The sequence below is a fragment of the Ahaetulla prasina genome, chromosome 8, assembly GCF_028640845.1.
Source record: "Ahaetulla prasina isolate Xishuangbanna chromosome 8, ASM2864084v1, whole genome shotgun sequence".
NCBI lineage: Eukaryota > Metazoa > Chordata > Lepidosauria > Squamata > Colubridae > Ahaetulla > Ahaetulla prasina.
The window spans coordinates 62,307,261-62,324,293 of NC_080546.1; the positions used below are offsets into that span (position 1 = coordinate 62,307,261).

Here is a 17,033-nt window from a genome sequence, read left to right on the forward strand (position 1 = left end):
CTTTTATACTTCAAAAGTACAGGAAACAGGAAAAACAGGAAAAAACATTTTCTATATATGGTTATACAGACACTTATCATATCATGATTAATTATAATACCGACAGCCCCCTGTTGTCCCCTTGTTGCTCCCCCATTGCCCCCCTTGCTGCTGTTCTCAGAAGCTAAATATCTTGTTTCCTATTACTCACTAGTCACTGGTATCTTGCAAAGCTTATCTAAATTTCTATCTAAGTAAATTTCCTGTTGTGCTGTCTTGCAGTTAAGCTAGGTGCGACTTTTGCTTCATGATGGTTCTTCTGACAAATATGCACTTTTGTCTGTCTAATATGAGCCCTGTATTAATGAGAGTGATGTTTTATCAGGATTCTGTACCTTTTTCCATCTTAAAAGGACTGTCTTTACCAATGTGCTTCCAAACTACCGAAAAGGGAGGAAGACAATCTCTCCCTAAGGGCATCCTAGTTTTAGTCAGTTCAGAGACAGAGGAAAGTGGTTAAAATGAGCCATTTGCTAAGAAAATAACTTTTACTGCTAAGCCTCTCTGTCCGAAAAGCACCCACAGATGCTTCAAGGGCAGCCTGTCACCTGGAATTGCTCACCCAGCCCTGAAAGAAGTATAATGCCACAAGCCCCTTCACCCTTTCTACTGCACACACTCTCCTGCTAGGAATGATGGGCTGCCAAGTCGTTCCAGCACCCATTAGAAGCACAGGGCTGTTTTGCACACAAAGCACATTTTCCACCAAAACCCCATTGTAGGACAAGTCATATCCTTATATAGCATCCTCTATAATTCAAATTTTCCCAGCTGGCATGCAGAAATGAGAGCCTTATTCATGCTGGCATAAGGCTCCGCCTCTTTTTAATATTCTGCCCAACCATCTATGAAACAAATCCTTTTGGAAGGCATATTCTGCAAAAGACAAAAACCTCAACAGCCAGAAGTGTCAGAAGATATATTTATTGTATGTAATAGCTGAGTATTTATTATTCAATCCATATTATAACTCCTGTTGGTTTAGACTGATCACTCTTTGGATACCAAATATAGGACAGGCTCCTGGAATGAAGATTATAAAAAGTGAATGTGATTTAGTAGAATTCTATGGAATGAATTTATAGTTCATCGCTTGGATCATTTCAAAGTAGCCTCCCAAAATTAAAGTAAAAGATGGATGGCCCTTTGGAATTTTATCTGTACACTGGCTGATTCCAGATTCAAATTAACCATTCTTAAAGCCAGTGGTGAGCCTCATAAAGCTGCTTTCTAGAAGCTTTGCTTGTCTAGGGCCAGTTGAGTAATAAATTCAACCAGGGTACGTGTTGGCCTTCCAGCCATGCCTTTTCGCAGATATGGAACCTCATCTTTATTCTCCATTACACCAGCAATATCTAAATGAGCCCAGTGAGGAGCAGTCACAAATTCTTTCAGGAATGCAGCAGCTGTGCATGCACCACCAGACCTGATGGGAGAAAAGATAACGTTTAGTCACTTTGTCAAAGAATGAAATAAGATTGGTTTGGCATGATCTGTTTTTAACAAACCTGTGCTGGCTACTACCGTATTTTTCGGAGTATAAGATGCACCAGAGTATAAGACGCACCTTAGTTTTTGGGGAGGAAAACAAGAAAGAAGCTGACTGGCAGATGGATCGGTCTCCTGGAATACCCCCAATCAGCTGTTCCCAGAGGTGAATTTTAGCAACAGGTACCTTGGTTGTGAGCTCTATGCCTTGCTTTTTTTTTCTGCCTCTGAAACTCTGTTTCAGAAATTTTTTTTTATTTCTGCCTCTGAAAGCCTCCGAAACAGAGCTTCAGAAAAAAAGCCTCTGAAGCTCTGTTTGGGGCTTTTTTTCTAAGCTCCGTTTGGGGCTTTTTTTCTGAAGCTCCGTTTGGGGCTTTTTTTCTGAAGCTCCATTTCTGATGCTTTTTTCAGCCTCTGAAACCTCAGTTTGAGAAGCTGAGTGGGGCTACATTTGTAGTATAAGATACATCCAGATTTTCACCTTCTTTTTTTGGGGAAAAAGGTGTGTCTTGTACTCCGAAAAATACGGTAGTTACAACTTTTATTTGTTTCTAGATGTTCACAGATCTGGTTTTTTAAATCATTTTTTCCCAGTATTCTCCCAGGTAATTGTATTAGGCTGATAGGTCTGTAGTTTCCTGGGTCTTTTTTTTTTTTTTTTGAAGGTGGAAACCACATCAGTTCTTTTCCAATACTCTGGTAGTTTCCCAGTGCTCCAAGATTTTTTAAAGATATGATACAATGATTCTGAGATAACATCTGCCAGCTCCTTCAGAACTCTGGGATGTAATCTGTCAGGTCCTGGTGATTTATATTCATCAAGGTCAGACAGGCATTCTCTTACAGTTTGTATCCTTCTATCAGTATATTCCAGTCATCTGTTTCATCCCAACAAGTTTCAGTAATGGCAACTACTGTATATCATATCTGCCTTCATGTACTAATATTTCAAGTTCACCCTGCTTGTTCCCTAATTTTGAGTGTCAGTGTGTAAGCATTTAAATCCTTTAGTGGTCTTGGGTAGGTTTCTTATATCTCCTACTTTGTAGCTGGGATTTCCATCCTTTCCATCACTCTCTACCTGTACTTCATTATATTTTTCTTTTTTATTTCTTTTTTCTCTTTACTTCCTCCCTCCCTTTGTGATTGATTATCTAGTGGCTTTTCCTTAGAATTAAGTTCTATAGGTCATGAAGATTGCCCCCCTTCCCCCTCAATTTTAGTTTAAAGCCCTTTGGATAAGATGAGCCAGTCATTTTCTGAATATATTGTTTCCAGTTCTTGTGAGGTCCAGTCCATCCCTTGCAAATAGTCCTTGATTTAGGTAATGCAGACTATGCTCTAGGAAGCCAAAGTTCTGTTGACATCAGTTTTTAAGCCAGTGGTTCATTTCTAAAATCTTTTGCTCCCTCATTGGATGTTGGCCTTTTGTTGGAAGCATAGATGAAAACACCACTTGTGCCCCTAATTCTTTAACTTTCTTCCCTAGCTGTTTGTAATCTTGTTATTGTTTTCTGATTCATTGTTGTGTCATTGCTCCCCACATGCAGGAGAAGAAAGGGGCAGTAATCAGTGGGGTTGATTATTTTAGTAAGGTACTCAGTTAGATCTTTGCTCTAAGGAGACCATATACCTCCCTAGATTGACTGCTTGGTGTGCAGACTATAGTTTCTGTTCCCCTAAGAATTGAATCTCCTATTATCAATATTCACCTTTTTTTTCCCTAGAGAAGTCTGCAATACATTTCTTCCTGTCAAAGGACTGCTGGGTTGTGCCTCTTTTTTTAGAAACTATTGATGAATGCTCTTTTGTGAGTGTCTATATATTTTCTTCTAGGGGGAGGCTATGAAAGTGAAAACAGGACTTGATACTACACCAAACCTTGATTCACATAACCAGAAATCAGAATCTAAGCTATGATTTCAACTTGATACAAACAAAATCCAAAATAAATGTGCAGTGTTTAATCTGGTACAAGCACCGTCTCTCTACTTGTCTTTGGCACATTTTCCTGGACATGTGGAGTCACACTTATTTAGAAAAATAAGAGTTACAGAAGGAGTAGCATAGTTGCACTACTATTTCTTTATAATTTTGTTCTTCAACAAAATTCTCCATTGATTGGATTCAGAAAAACAACAATCCATTTCTGCATCACAACAAAAAGCTGAAGCAAATTAGTGAAGAATTTTCTCTCTGAGCAAACAAGTGTCTCTTGTCCTCAGCAAAGTGGAAGGTACAATTATGCTTCCTCTGCCTAGTCATACCCTCATGAATTTGCCATAGATTGTTGCTCTATTGCCCAAATAAACAAGATCTGAAATATTTTCAGGTAGGTCCGTCCTTTAACTCCTATTTGCCCAAGTTCTCTGTAGGCACTGGAAAAAGTAATATGAACATAAAGCATAGCAACAGCATTTCATTTCAGCTTAGTTATGTTACCTGTATTTTCCAATGTTATTGATATCTGCTAGGTGGCAGTCTGTCATTTGCTTTGTGTAATGTTCAAAGAGAGGCATTCTCCAAACTCGATCCCCAGTCAGAATGCTAGCCTGTCAGTGTAGAGAAAAGAATAATATCAAATTTCCATATAATTCTCTACCGTCTTTAGTTTGCTTATAATGCTTGAGCCCAATAGTTAGACTTAAGCTGAAACAGAGACTATGAAATACAGATATTAGGTTCTTAGCGTCACTCTTCTACCAAAATCCCTTTGGTTTTTTTATACTGCTTCAGAATAATAAAACAGAACTGATCTCAGGAATTGGCATGGAAGGGTGGGACTGACACTTTCAATTTACTTCCTAATGACTTTCACAACCAACCTGCCTTTTCATAGCAATCCCAGATTTGAGCAATATTATTATCAAACTATCTGCATCAAGATCCCTACAAGCTCAGGCCTGCCAGTGTATCTATGAAGTTATTATTTATTAAATTTATATATGAAGTTGAGGATTTTGTGCATTATTTTATAGTTGCTTAAACTGAACACTTTTACCCTTCTGATGCTCATTTCTTCTCTTTAAGACATTATCTTGATATTCTTTAATCTTTGATTTATCCAACTAAATCATTTGTTCTCATTGCAAACTAAGCCACTTCTCATGTCTGCTTTCAGATCATGTCTGATCCATGCCTGATCAAAGGGCATGACCCATGAAACTTTCACTTGGCTAAAGGACTTGGTTGTCTATTTCATCTGCCACCTACAGAAAATACGTATCTTGGCTACACAGGTGCGCCACTGACAAGACCAGTCTGAACAGTATGTTAGAAATTTATAATGAATAGTTGACATAATTAGGCACATCAAAAATACTGTTAATTATTATTAATTATTATAGATTAATGTTAGTTTTGCAACAATGAATTCATACTGATCAATCGGGATTTATAAAGGGTAGACAGATGAGGAATAATGTTAAGACAGATTGTACATTTATTGGAATATTTAGAAAAGAGCATTTATTTTTTTGGATGCAGAGAAAGCCTTTGATCAACTGCACTGGGAATTTTTATTTAAATTAATAGACAAAATGCAATTTGGAGATTGTTTTATGAGAATAATTAGGGCGATTTATGGAGAGCAAACAGCCCAGATAATAATTAATGGTAGTTTGACAGAAGTTTTTAAGATTGCGAAAGGAACAAGACAGGGGTGTCCTTTATCACCATTATTGTTTATTTTAACTCTGGAACCACTACTGGATAAAATAAGAGAGTTAAAGGAGATAGAGGGAATTAAAATTAGGCAACATGAGTATAAAGTGAGAGCGTTTGCTGATGATTTGGTGATTATTTTGTCAAATCCTATAAACTCAAGTGTATGTTTGTTGGAAATAATTGATCAATATGGAAAGGTTTCAGGGTTTAAAGTAAATCAGAATAAAACAAAAGTGATAACAAAAAATATGACTAGACAACAGAAAGAAAAATTAGAGGAAACAACAGGATTTGAAATTGTAAAAAAGGGTAAATATCTAGGGGTTTATATTACTTTATCAAATGTGAAATTGTATAAGAATAACTTTGAGGTGTTATGGTAAAAAGTTCAGAAGGAAATGCTCAGTTGGAAAAAATTACAATTATCATTATTGGGGAGAAGAGCAGCCATTAAAATGAATGTTTTACCTAGATTTTTATTTTTGTTTCAGATGATACCAATAATTAAGAAAGAAAAAAATTTGGAAGAATGGCAGACTGGAATTAATAAATTTATATGGGAAGGTAAAAAAGTGAGAGTTAAAATGAAAATAATTCAAGACATACGGGAAGGAGGAGGTTTAAAAATGCCCAACTTTAAATTATATGATGAAGCAGCTGCTCTTTCTGTAATAAGTGATTGGTTTAACTTAATGGAGGAAAGGATTTTGAATATAGAAGGTTATGATTTATTATATGGATGGCATGCATATTTATTGTATGATTAAAAAAGTGGATAGAGCCTTTAAGAACCATGTGTTAAGAATTGCTCTTCTGCGTGTCTGGAAGAAATATTATCACAAGTTAAGCTACAAAATTCCTATTTGGGCAAATCCCAGGCATGCAATAGAGAATATAAATATACAACAGAAACAGGAAATGATTACTTATAAAGATCTTTTATATAATGAGAGAGGTAATTTACAATTAAAATCCTTGCATACACTAAAAGAAGGGAGAAATTATACTTGGTTTCAATATGGGCAACTACGAGCTAGGTGGAAAAGAGATCAGAAAATTGGCATCATGCAGAATGAAGAAAACTTGGTAAAACAAATTAGAAATCAAACCCAGGCGCATATAAAGAGATTGTATAATGTATTGATAGAAATAGATTCTGAAAGGGATTTAGTAAAGGATTGTATGATAAAATTGGCACAAAATATTCAGGAACCAATATTTTTGGAAACTTGGGAAAAAAATTGGGTTAGAAATGTTAAGTTTATGCAAGCACAGAACTTAAGGGAAATTTTTTATAAAATGTTTTATAGGTGGCATTTAGACCCTAAGAAATTATCATGTATGTATCCAGATATGCAAGCGAAATGTTGGAGATGTGATTGTGATGATGCTACATATTTTCATATTTGGTGGACTTGTAAGAAGATTAAGGCTTTTTGGATAAGGATCTGGTGGATTATACAAAATGTTTTGAAAAAGAAGATAAAGTTCCTACCGCAATTTTTTTTACTGGGAATTATTACAGACTGTACAGTAATTGAGACTAAGCTGATTCTAAACTTAATAACAGCGGCAAGACTATTGATAGGACAATACTGGAAGAAAAAAGAGTTACCCACAATAGAAGAATGGATATTGAAAATTGCTAATTTGGCTGAGATGGCCAAAATCTCAGCCTTTTTGAAAGACATTACACAAGAAAAATATCTAACTAAATGGAAAAAATGGATTGAATATACGCAAAATAGATATCAGATTAAGAGATATCAGATTGCCTTTGAATGATTAGGATGTATTCTCTGATTTGTATGGGGGAAGTTAGGATTTGAGAAGAAGGGGAGGACTATAATTTGTGTTAGGGAAAACTTAGCGTATGATTTTTTTTTTGAACGATACCTTGTGTTTGCTCTGAGAAGTCAGTGGGGGAGGGAGGAGGGTGGTTTTGGAGGGGGGGAGGGTATGGAGGGGGGAGGGGGGGAAAAGGGGGAAAAAAATTTTTGTAAAAACTTTTTCAATAATAAAAAAAAATACTGTTTTCCATTTTCATAGTTAACTAATATTAATAAATCCAAATCTAGTTCTCTTCTGTTTTCTGTCTGATAAATATTAGAGGCAGGATCAAATATATTCAGTTGCATTGCTGTGTTATTTGTTTGTCACCAGGTGGCTTACTTTAGGTAGCAGTATAGACAGAAGCCTCTAGGAATGTTGAAAACAAGGTGAGGAGATTATCACTAGTTCACAAAAGTATTATCAACTCCAAAGCCAAGGTTTTGTGTTTACAGTAGTGGCCAAAATTATGGAAACCTTTTGGGAAAAGTGTATTTTCTAAAACTATCTAATAACACAACCTTTTTTTGGAGCAGTACTAGGGGTGAAATGTTCCCGGTTCGGACCGGATCGGCCGAACCAGTAGCAATGGCAGCGGATGGTTCGGAGAACCAATAGCAAAAATCCCTGCCCCCTGCCCCCTCCCCCATGCCCAGGTGAGCCACGTGATCATCAGAGCCTTTTAGGTAAAAATGCTGAAGCCTGCTAGGCAAAAAATTGGGGGTGTAGGCAAAAAATGGGGGCAGGGGGGTTCATTTGAGAGAGACAGAGAGAGACAGAGAGAGAGACAGAGAGAGAGGAAGGAAGGAAGGAAGGAAGGAAGGAAAAAGAAAGAAAGAAAGAAAGAAAGAAAGAAAGAAAGAAAGAAAGAAAGAAGGAGGGAGGGAGGGAGGGAGGGAGGGAGGGAGGAAAAAGGAGAGGAAGGAAGGACTACAAACCTGGCACTAGACGCAACTTCAGAGGATAATCCAGGGCTGGATGGGACCTGGAGGTAATTTAGTCCCACCCTGCTCCAGCAGGAGGACATTGTGAGTTTCTGTCTTTTGATCCCCCAGTCACATAGCCACGCCCACCCAGTCACATGACACCCCCCACCAAGCCATGCCCACCAAGCCATGCCCATCGAACCGGTATGAAAGAAATTTAGATTTCATCACTGAGTAGTGTTCTGTTCTGTGAACTCGGTAAGGAAAAGGCAGAGGCTTGGCTGATGCAATAACTCTTTAATAACCAACAAGAACAAGAACAATAACAAGGCAACTCCACACCGGCTCCACACACTGACAGCTCAAAACCACCAGACAGCTGCTTAAATATAAACTGTCAAAACAGAGAGAAACCAATAGGGAAGCTACATTTTTCCCACTTATTTAGTTGCCTGCATCTCAGCCAATCAGAATGGTTGGCAACTAGTCCGGCTGAGACATGGTCGTAATTATGAGGACATAACACCCCTCTCCCCCTGGATTGCGCATGCGTAGTCGGCTAAATACACAGGACGCTTTCGGCTCCACCTAGAACTCTTTAGTTAAGGGACAGTTGTAAACGAGGGAGAAGCCGGAAGAACACGCTGAGGAACTCCCAGAGACTGCGCCCCTGGACAAGATGACAATCCTCTGGAGTTTGGAGTTCGTTGGGCCCCCAGTAAGTTTTCCACTGAGAACGCTCCAGTGGGGGTTGTGGCATTTTTGTTTGACGGAAGTTGTACTCCTGTCGTAGCTGTTTCTGTAGAGATGTTGGGCTGGAAAGGTTCTAGTGGTGGATAGGCCATGTCAATAGGGAGTTCTGGTATGGATTGACTGGAGGGCTGGTCGGGCGTGTCAGCAGCCACTCATTGCCACAGTTGATTTATATGACGTCTCCAGATCCATCCATCGGCAAGCTGAACCCTATAAGAGCATGGCCCAGTCAATTGTAGTATGTAGCCGGGTATCCACCGAGTATTGCCCCCATAATTTTGGACAAATACTAGATCCCCGATTCCGAAATGCCTTGCCCTGCTATGCGGTTCTTGGATAGCTTCAGGGGCATATGTGGGGTATAATCTATCTAATACTGTCCGGAGGCGCCATCCCATTAGATGTTCTGCAGGGCAGAATCTGGTTGACGGGCAAGGTGTCATATGCTGAGCTAGTAGATATTGATTTTGTATTGCCAATTAGTGGGACCCAGGCGGCTTAAAGTTTCTTTGGCCGACCGCACGGCCTGTTCTGTCCAGCCATTTGCGGCCGAATGGAATGGGGCCACGTGGGCGTGCCAAATGCCCATCTTTGCCAAGAACAGTTGGAATGATGCTGCGGTAAACTGGGGCCCATTATCTGTCACCAAGGTGTCTGGCAGCTCATGTGTTGCGAATAGACCTTCAAGCACCCTTATTACGGCCTCTGTGGTGGTGGATGGCATTAAAACCAATTCCACCCATTTAGAATATGCATCCACTACTATGAGGAACATGTGCCCCATAAAGGGACCGGCAAAGTCCGCATGGACTCGTGCCCATGGGCCTCTTGGCATCTCCCACTCCTGGCCAGGTGCCGCTGGGGGCGCTGGCCTGGAATACTGACATATCTGACCCTGGGCTACCCACCCTTCAATATCGTGGTCCATATTGGGCCACCACACATAGCCACGATCGAGGCCCTTCATTCGAATGATGCCAGGGTGGGCCTCATGTAGACAGGTAAGTATCCGCGTCTGCAGAGTGGGGGGGGGGGATGATCACCCTGTTTCCCCATAGGAGGCGTCCTTTCTGAATAGACAACTCGAGTTGCCTTCGGTGGTAGGGCAAAAAAACTGAGGGCACCAGCTGTTGAGGCCAGCCTCTACGTACCCAATCCAGGACTTGGGAAAGTACAGGGTCCTTGGCAGACTCCCTTCTAATATCGCAAGCTGAAATAGGGCAATTCCATTCCTCTATCAGTAAACGGATGCCAAGGGAGCTGGCTCAGTAACAGCATCAGGCAAGGGGCATCGGCTAAGAGCGTCTGCGTGCCCAATAGCTTTGCCAGGCTTGTAGAGGAGCTGGTAGGAATATGCGGCCAGAAATTCTGTCCATCTGGACATTTGAGGAGACAGAATTTATGGCGCTGGGTGGTCGCCGGCCAACAAACCCAAGAGAGGTTTGTGTTCGGTGATCAAATAAAAAAAATGCCCGTAAACGTAGTCATGGAATTGTTTGATTCCAGCTACGGCAGCCAGAGCTTCCCTATCAAGCTGGCTGTAATTCCACTCAGCTCGTGAGAGTGTCCTTGAGTAAAAGGCAATAGGTGCTTCATACCCATTGGGAAGAATATGGCTAAGTACAGCCCCGACGCCATAGGGATAGGCGTCACAAGTTAATGAGAGGGGCAGGCTGCCCTCGTATTGTACTAGGACAGCCAAAGAAATTAGAAGCTCTTTGACAGCTTTGAAAGAAGCTGCTGCAGCTCAGTTCCAAACCCATGGAATTTTGGAGTCTAAAAGGAGGTGCAGCAGCTCCGCCACAGATGCTTTATGGGGAAGGAACATGGCATAAAAATTGAGAAGCCCCAGAAAAGCCTGAAGCTCAGCCCTATTTTTGGGAACAGGGGCTTTTTTGATGGCTTCTATTTTTGAGTGAGTGGGGTGGATGCCTTGGGCATCCATCAGGAACCCTAGGAATTCCACTTGGGGTACTCCTATCCCACACTTTTCTTTCTTTAGCTTGAGCCCAGCCTGTCTGAAACATGTTAGCACTGCCCTCACCTTATTGATGAGTTCTGACATATTGATGGCTGATATCAGAACATCATCAAAGTAGGGCACCACCCCCGGAAGCCCATGGAGCAATCACTCCATAAGGCTTTGAAACAGGCCAGGTGCGACACTAACTCCAAATTGGAGCTGAGTGCACTTAAAGGCTCCTCGGTGAGTGACTAACATTTGAGCCATTGCAGTAGCCTCGTCCACTGGGAGCTGTTGGTATACTTGAGCTAAATCAAGCTTGGCAAACACTTGCCCCCACCCTAAAGAGTGGAGTAGGTGCTGCACTACAGGTACAGGATAGGGGTGTGCCTGCAGTGCCTTGTTAATAGTGCACTTATAGTCAGCACAGATCCTAATGGATCCATCTGGCTTTATGGGAATGACTATGGGGGTTTCCCATTTGGAGTAGTCTATTGGCACCAAAATACCCTGGGCAATGAATTTATCTAGTTGTTTTTCTACCCTAGGTGAAGTGCTAATGGCACCCTTCGAGGCTTTAGGCATATGGGCGTCACCTGGGAGTCCCCTTATATTTACCAAGCTGGTCATCAAATACGTCAGCAAACTCTATGGCCAGCATTGAGGAAACATCAAGGCTCGTCATGTGGACCCTGGTGATGTTAAGCTTCAGGGCTGCAAACCAGTCCAGCCCCAGAAGGCAGGGCAAGTTACTGGTGACTACAATCAGAGGCAGCCGGCCTGTGAAAGATCCATAGGACACCTGGAAGGTGTCCACCCCCATGGTAGGAATGACCCGCCCTTGGTAGACTTTCAGGGTGACCGAACATGGCTGTAGGTGGCTTTTAGCGAAGTTGGGCAGCAGCCGCTTCAAAGTTGCCCAGGCAATTAGCGATCTGGAGGAGCCCGTGTCTACCTCCATTCTGCACGGCGCTCCCTTTAATTCAACCGTGAGGTAAATTTTGTTTATTGGAGCCGTAGAGGTAGCGTAGCTCACGGCAATCTCAGGGGGCTCTTCGAAATAGGAGATTTCGAAGCAATCTCCCCTACGAGCAGCCGACTTCTTGACATATCTTAGGTTTCTGGCAGGCTCGTCAGTGGTAGCAGTGGTAGGCAAGGATGCTCTACAAACTATGGACAGTTTACCCCCTTTTTCCACAGCGGCGGCAGACGGCTGTTTTAAATCAACAGTCAGCTCTGCTGTGGTTTACGCTGCATCCTAAACAATTATCTTGAGGTTTTTTTGACAATGGTCGCACCCCTCCGCTGGCAAGACGCTTTGAGGCGCCTCACATCCTTCTCCTTGTCTGAGGCACTCTCCTGATTGGAGTCTTCATAGTGAACCAACAGTGGTTGCTCAGTGAGTATTGTCCCCATAAGGGACCGCTGAATTTCAGAGGCAGACCTTTCAGCCATTTCGGCCATTCTCGCCTCATCCAAAGCTGTTTGGAGGCTGAGATCTTTGCGAGCTAGTAGGCATTGCTGAAGTCTTAGGTCTCGAACCCTGCAAACCAACTGATCAAGAAGTATGTCATCCAGCTTGCGGAAGTCACATTGTAAAGCGGCTGCTCTCAAAGCGGCCATGTGATCATTTATTGACTCCCCTTTCTTTTGCAAGCATTGACGGAAAGTGTGCCTTCTGGCGATGCAAGACGGAGTAGGGCATAGTGGTTTTTGAGTTTTTCGACCAATGCTTCCCATGGCAACTTGAATACTTGCTGTGGAGTGGCTAGAGCCCTAGCAGTTCCAAAAACTTCACTACCTCAGCAACTAAAGGAGTAACCCCTCTTTCTTGCGCTGGAAAGATCTGTGAGGTCATTAGCTTGCAGGAAACATTAAAATCGTTCCATATAGGCGTCCCGGTTTTCAGCAGTCGGCACAAAAGGAGAAATGCTGGAAGACGTGAGGCCATGGTCAGTAGCTATAGGCGCCTTTCGTGTTGCTCCTTGTCAGTTCTGTCACCGTAACCTTCGTTATTTTATTTTTTATTTTTTGCCTAAGCCAATCCCACCTTTGTTGCCAATGTTCTGTTCTGTGAACTCGGTAAGGAAAAGACAGAGGCTTGGCTGATGCAATAACTCTTTAATAACTGACAAGAACAATAACAATAACAAGACAACTCCGCGCCGGCTCCACACACTGACAACATGAAAACCATCAGACAGCTGCTTAAATATAAGCTATCAAAACAGAGAGAAACCAATAGGGAAGCTACGTTTTCCCCGCTTATTTAGTTGCCTGCGTCTCAGCCAATCAGAACGATTGGCAACTAGCCCGGCTGAGACATGGTCATAACTATGAGGACATAACAAGTAGTACCATAAAATTATATGTCAATGGAAAGATAATTTAATCAAGAATGTAATGCAATAGCTTTTATGAAGGATTTGCTATTAGAATAACAGTTACAGTATAAAGAACAAAAATGAAACACAGAAAAAATGAGATAAACAAAAATTATCATCATAGAAAAAACAAGATATACAAAAATTATCATATCAGTTAATACTTAGCTGGGTAACTTTTAGCATGAATTATGGCCTTACAACGTCTTCCCATGGAGTCAGCCAAATTTTTTAGTTTTGCAGCTGTTATAATGTGAAACCAAGATTGAATGATTGTTTCTATTAACTGGGTTTTATTGCTGGGTCACTTCTGGCTAACAAATTTCTTTAGTCAGCTTGAAATAGATTTTCAATTGGATTAAGGTCTGGGTTATTCCCATGGCATTCCAGCAGTGGGAATATGATTATCTTGAAACTCAAAAAAAGTAGTGTTATTAGCCATCAAACCTCAAAAAATACACTTTTCCCAAAAGATTTCCACAATTTTGGCCCCTCCTGTAGCTTTCGTAGCCATAGTCATGACTTCGGCTCTCAGTAAAAAAGGGTTGAATCTTTTCTTTAAAACCCTCTAATTCAGGGGTTTCAAACTGACGGCCCGCAGGCCAGATGCGTCCTGCACAGGCCATACCCTGGCTCTGCAAAGACAAAAAAGCCATGATACATCGCAATACTTCATGTGACGTGATCGAGTTTGACACCCATGCTCTAAATCAAAACCTATCTTGAAATCAATTGTTAGTAGCATCACTTACCTCATACAGGTAATGCCACAGCTTCTGTGAATTTGTAAAAACTCCAGTAGCTGCTGATCCTAATGCTACATCCATGGCACCTATAAATTATTATAAAATACAGATTATCCAGCCATTTTTCCATGTCGACTAGCAAATTGCTCATCAGCTAGTAATTTATGTTCACATTTCTAAAAATATCTTTTTCTTTTATTTGTAAGGTTATAATATATAGAAATTTTAAAAAATTCAATACATTTGTTCTATGTTCTAAGAAGCTGGACTATTTTCCTGCACACCAGCATTACTATCAGGTGCACAGGAGATATTGTTTTGCAGTTCTACCCCACTTGTTGGAAGTGTCCTACGAAAAGTTTGTTTGATCTATCCAACTCTTTTTTAGTGTCTATTGCCAAGCATAGATAATTTTATTCAGATGGTTTCCATTTATTTTTGATGTTTCAACCTTTTTATTATCTGCAATATGGCACCTGTTTTTGTTTTATTTTGCTTTTAATTGCTTCAATTGCTCACAGTGAGCTGCTTAAGTGCACAACCTTGATGAAAAGCTGAATCTTTATTTAAAATAATCCTCTCCTAGTAATCAGGATAGTGCTATGGTCAACGTTATTTTAAATATCAAAACTTATACTTTTGTATTTGAATATGTAACTTATTCTTCCGAGAGGGAGGGGGGGGTCCAAGTAATAAAAAAGAAAAAAATCCATTATGCTTTAAAACAATACAAATCCTCTCCATGCAATTTGGAGGGTCTGCAAAACATCACATTATTAAAAAAAATTTCATAGGAAGGGGAACTTTTCATAATATATGAATAATATTCTGGGAATATGGAATATAGAAGCTTCAAACAAATAAAAAAGGGCTACCTGTTAATGTTGCAGCATCTAAAATTGCCCTCGGATTAAAACGGTGTGCATAGTGAAGAGCATCAGCCAACACCAATCTTCCCTCTGCATCTGTATTGTCAATCTTTTATGAAGCAATCAGAAAATCAGCAAGAGAAAATTACATTCTATTTGTAATTACAGCATGGGTTAAAAAGCTTGCCTATATCATCAATAGCTAATTTGGGGAGCAATAATGAGTTTAAAACTATAAAATTTAATGCATCATAACTCTAAACCTGAAGTAAATAAAATTACTGCTATTAAATAATGGATACAATAGAACCAAACAAAGCTCAAAAGAGTATACTATTTGTGAAAATATTTTTATTTGCCACTAAGACATCCTTGGAGGTGCCTTTCCACCATTTCCTCTCTGTAGCAGCTACCTCCTGCCCCACACTTTGTAGGGTAATCAGGAGCAATCCCCTATCCAGACTGGCAAATATGAAAGACTGCAATTCTTTTATTATTGCAATGGTATTGCAATCCTGAAAAACTAATGATTAATACAAATAGTCTAAACTAATTTTTTCAATCTAGGCAGCTTTAAGATATGTGGATACAACTCCCAGAATTTCCAGCCACCATAAGACCACATTAAGGGCATGTTATTGTTCTGTTAAATATGAGATTGCTAACATTCCCTCAATTCTGATGACCTTCAATGAGGGTTAGAAATGTTAGCAAGGTTGGCCTCTAGGCCTTTCCATGGGGCTTTTGTAAGCAACTGTTGATTCAACGTTAATTTGTTCAGCTAGAAATTATGTTACTAGATAAAACTTCAGGTCCAACCCAACCTCATGTTATTTTATTAAAACCTGTGCTGAGTAAGCATCTTAAAACATACCTGAATCGTTTTTCCATTCATGGCTGTCACAACATCTCCGGGTTTATTTGCCCTCCCACTGGGCAAGTTTTCACAAAGGGGGGCCAGACCTTAGATATAAAGAATTCCAACTGAATTTATGCATACAGTAACATTGAGTATTCTTTAAATCATGCTGTTTTTAAAACTTGAATAAAAAATTCCTCAGCAGTGGTATTGTTTCATTGGTATTTAGTTATCTGATGCCAAGATGCAATTCCTTTGCTCACCACTAAGCAAATTTGTACAAATGCCAGCTGAGAATATTTATTCCTTACAAAATAGATATCCTTGAAAATATCTCTCCATCCTGTGTCCTGTATGGTGTTTGTCAATGTTTTGAAGGAAAAGGGTACACTCTCACCCAATTTTTTTCCTAGAGGAATTAAACCAACTAAAGATTGGGTCAGAGATTGTAAAAAGTTTGAGGGTCCACTGATCCGTATGATATGGTTTTGTGAATGTCTGATAGACTTCTAGAATAGTATTTCAATGTACATAAACATTAAGCTATTAAAGTGATTATGAGTTAGGTTGTCAGATATGCCTGGCTTGGCTTGGGGAGCCTCACAGGCATCCTGCCATCAAAAAAACAAACAAAAAAAACAAACAAACAAGGAGGATGAAAGGGAGAAAGATGAAAGGACAATAAAGGTTTGTATGTACATGATAGGAAATGAGAGGGGGCTTCCAGTGGCTTCCGTCTTCCCTGCAGGATGCCTGGAAATGCACCCCGAACCGAGATCCCGTAAAAGCCGGTGAAACAGCAAAGAACAGCTGTCAGCCGGCTTCAAAGCTTTCCCTGGATGAAAGGGAATAGCGAAGAGTAGCTGGAGAGCAGAAGATTGCCCCAGGGGCTCTGCTTTGTTTAGCAGAACCTTGGAGAGGAGCCTGCGTAATCCAGTCTTGCTCCGGACTTGGCGCGACCCTGCTAATTAGGCAGGATGAGAGGAAGACGCCCACCTCTGCTCAATTGATTCCGTTTTGAATACTGGATGCAGACAGGACAAATACAAGTGATCGATCACTGGGGAAACAAGAAGAGAGCTGATTTCTATTTTTTTTTTAAAAGGAGGAAAAACTTTTTCTCACTTTGAATTAGTGAAGGAAAAAAAATGGCGTCTGAGAGGAAGTGGATTGGAGGCTGCTTGTGAGAGAAAGTGAAACTGCGTCTTTGTGTGTTCCAGCTGAATTGAAGCTCTCCATAGGAAGCAAGGTGAAAGTTTTTATTTTACAACCTTAATTTGAGACTTCATTTAAATCAGAATGGCTTCTAAGCCACCTAAAGCCCCTATAACGAGGAGGGGGTCTGAATCAAATCTGGAAGATATGTTAAAGGAACAGAATAGAGTTTCTGAAGAAAGATTTAAGGAACTTATGAAAAATATTTATGAGGTGAAGGACCAGCTTAGAGAGGAAATTAAAGAGAATAATAAACAAATTAGAGAAGATTTATTGATGGCATTTCAAAGTTTGG

The 17,033-nt window shown here is 40.4% G+C and overlaps 1 protein-coding gene across 4 annotated transcripts in view; it reads right to left on the reverse strand.

The window, feature by feature from the left end:
* Positions 1 to 947: 947 nt before the first annotated feature.
* Positions 948 to 17,033, reverse strand: part of LAP3 (leucine aminopeptidase 3) — an 85,612-nt gene continuing 69,526 nt past the window's right edge. For 3 of the 4 annotated variants that reach the window (XM_058193768.1, XM_058193769.1, XM_058193766.1), the window contains 5 exons: positions 15,539 to 15,627; positions 14,671 to 14,773; positions 13,802 to 13,881; positions 3,970 to 4,079; positions 948 to 1,465 (listed from right to left, as the gene is read on the reverse strand). In XM_058193768.1, the coding sequence (XP_058049751.1) occupies positions 1,270 to 1,465; positions 3,970 to 4,079; positions 13,802 to 13,881; positions 14,671 to 14,773; positions 15,539 to 15,627 (578 nt within the window). In that variant the 3' untranslated portion in view covers positions 948 to 1,269. Of the gene's footprint in view, positions 1,466 to 3,969; positions 4,080 to 13,324; positions 13,685 to 13,801; positions 13,882 to 14,670; positions 14,774 to 15,538; positions 15,628 to 17,033 lie in introns of those variants that run through there. The other variant, XM_058193767.1, reaches the window with a different exon arrangement.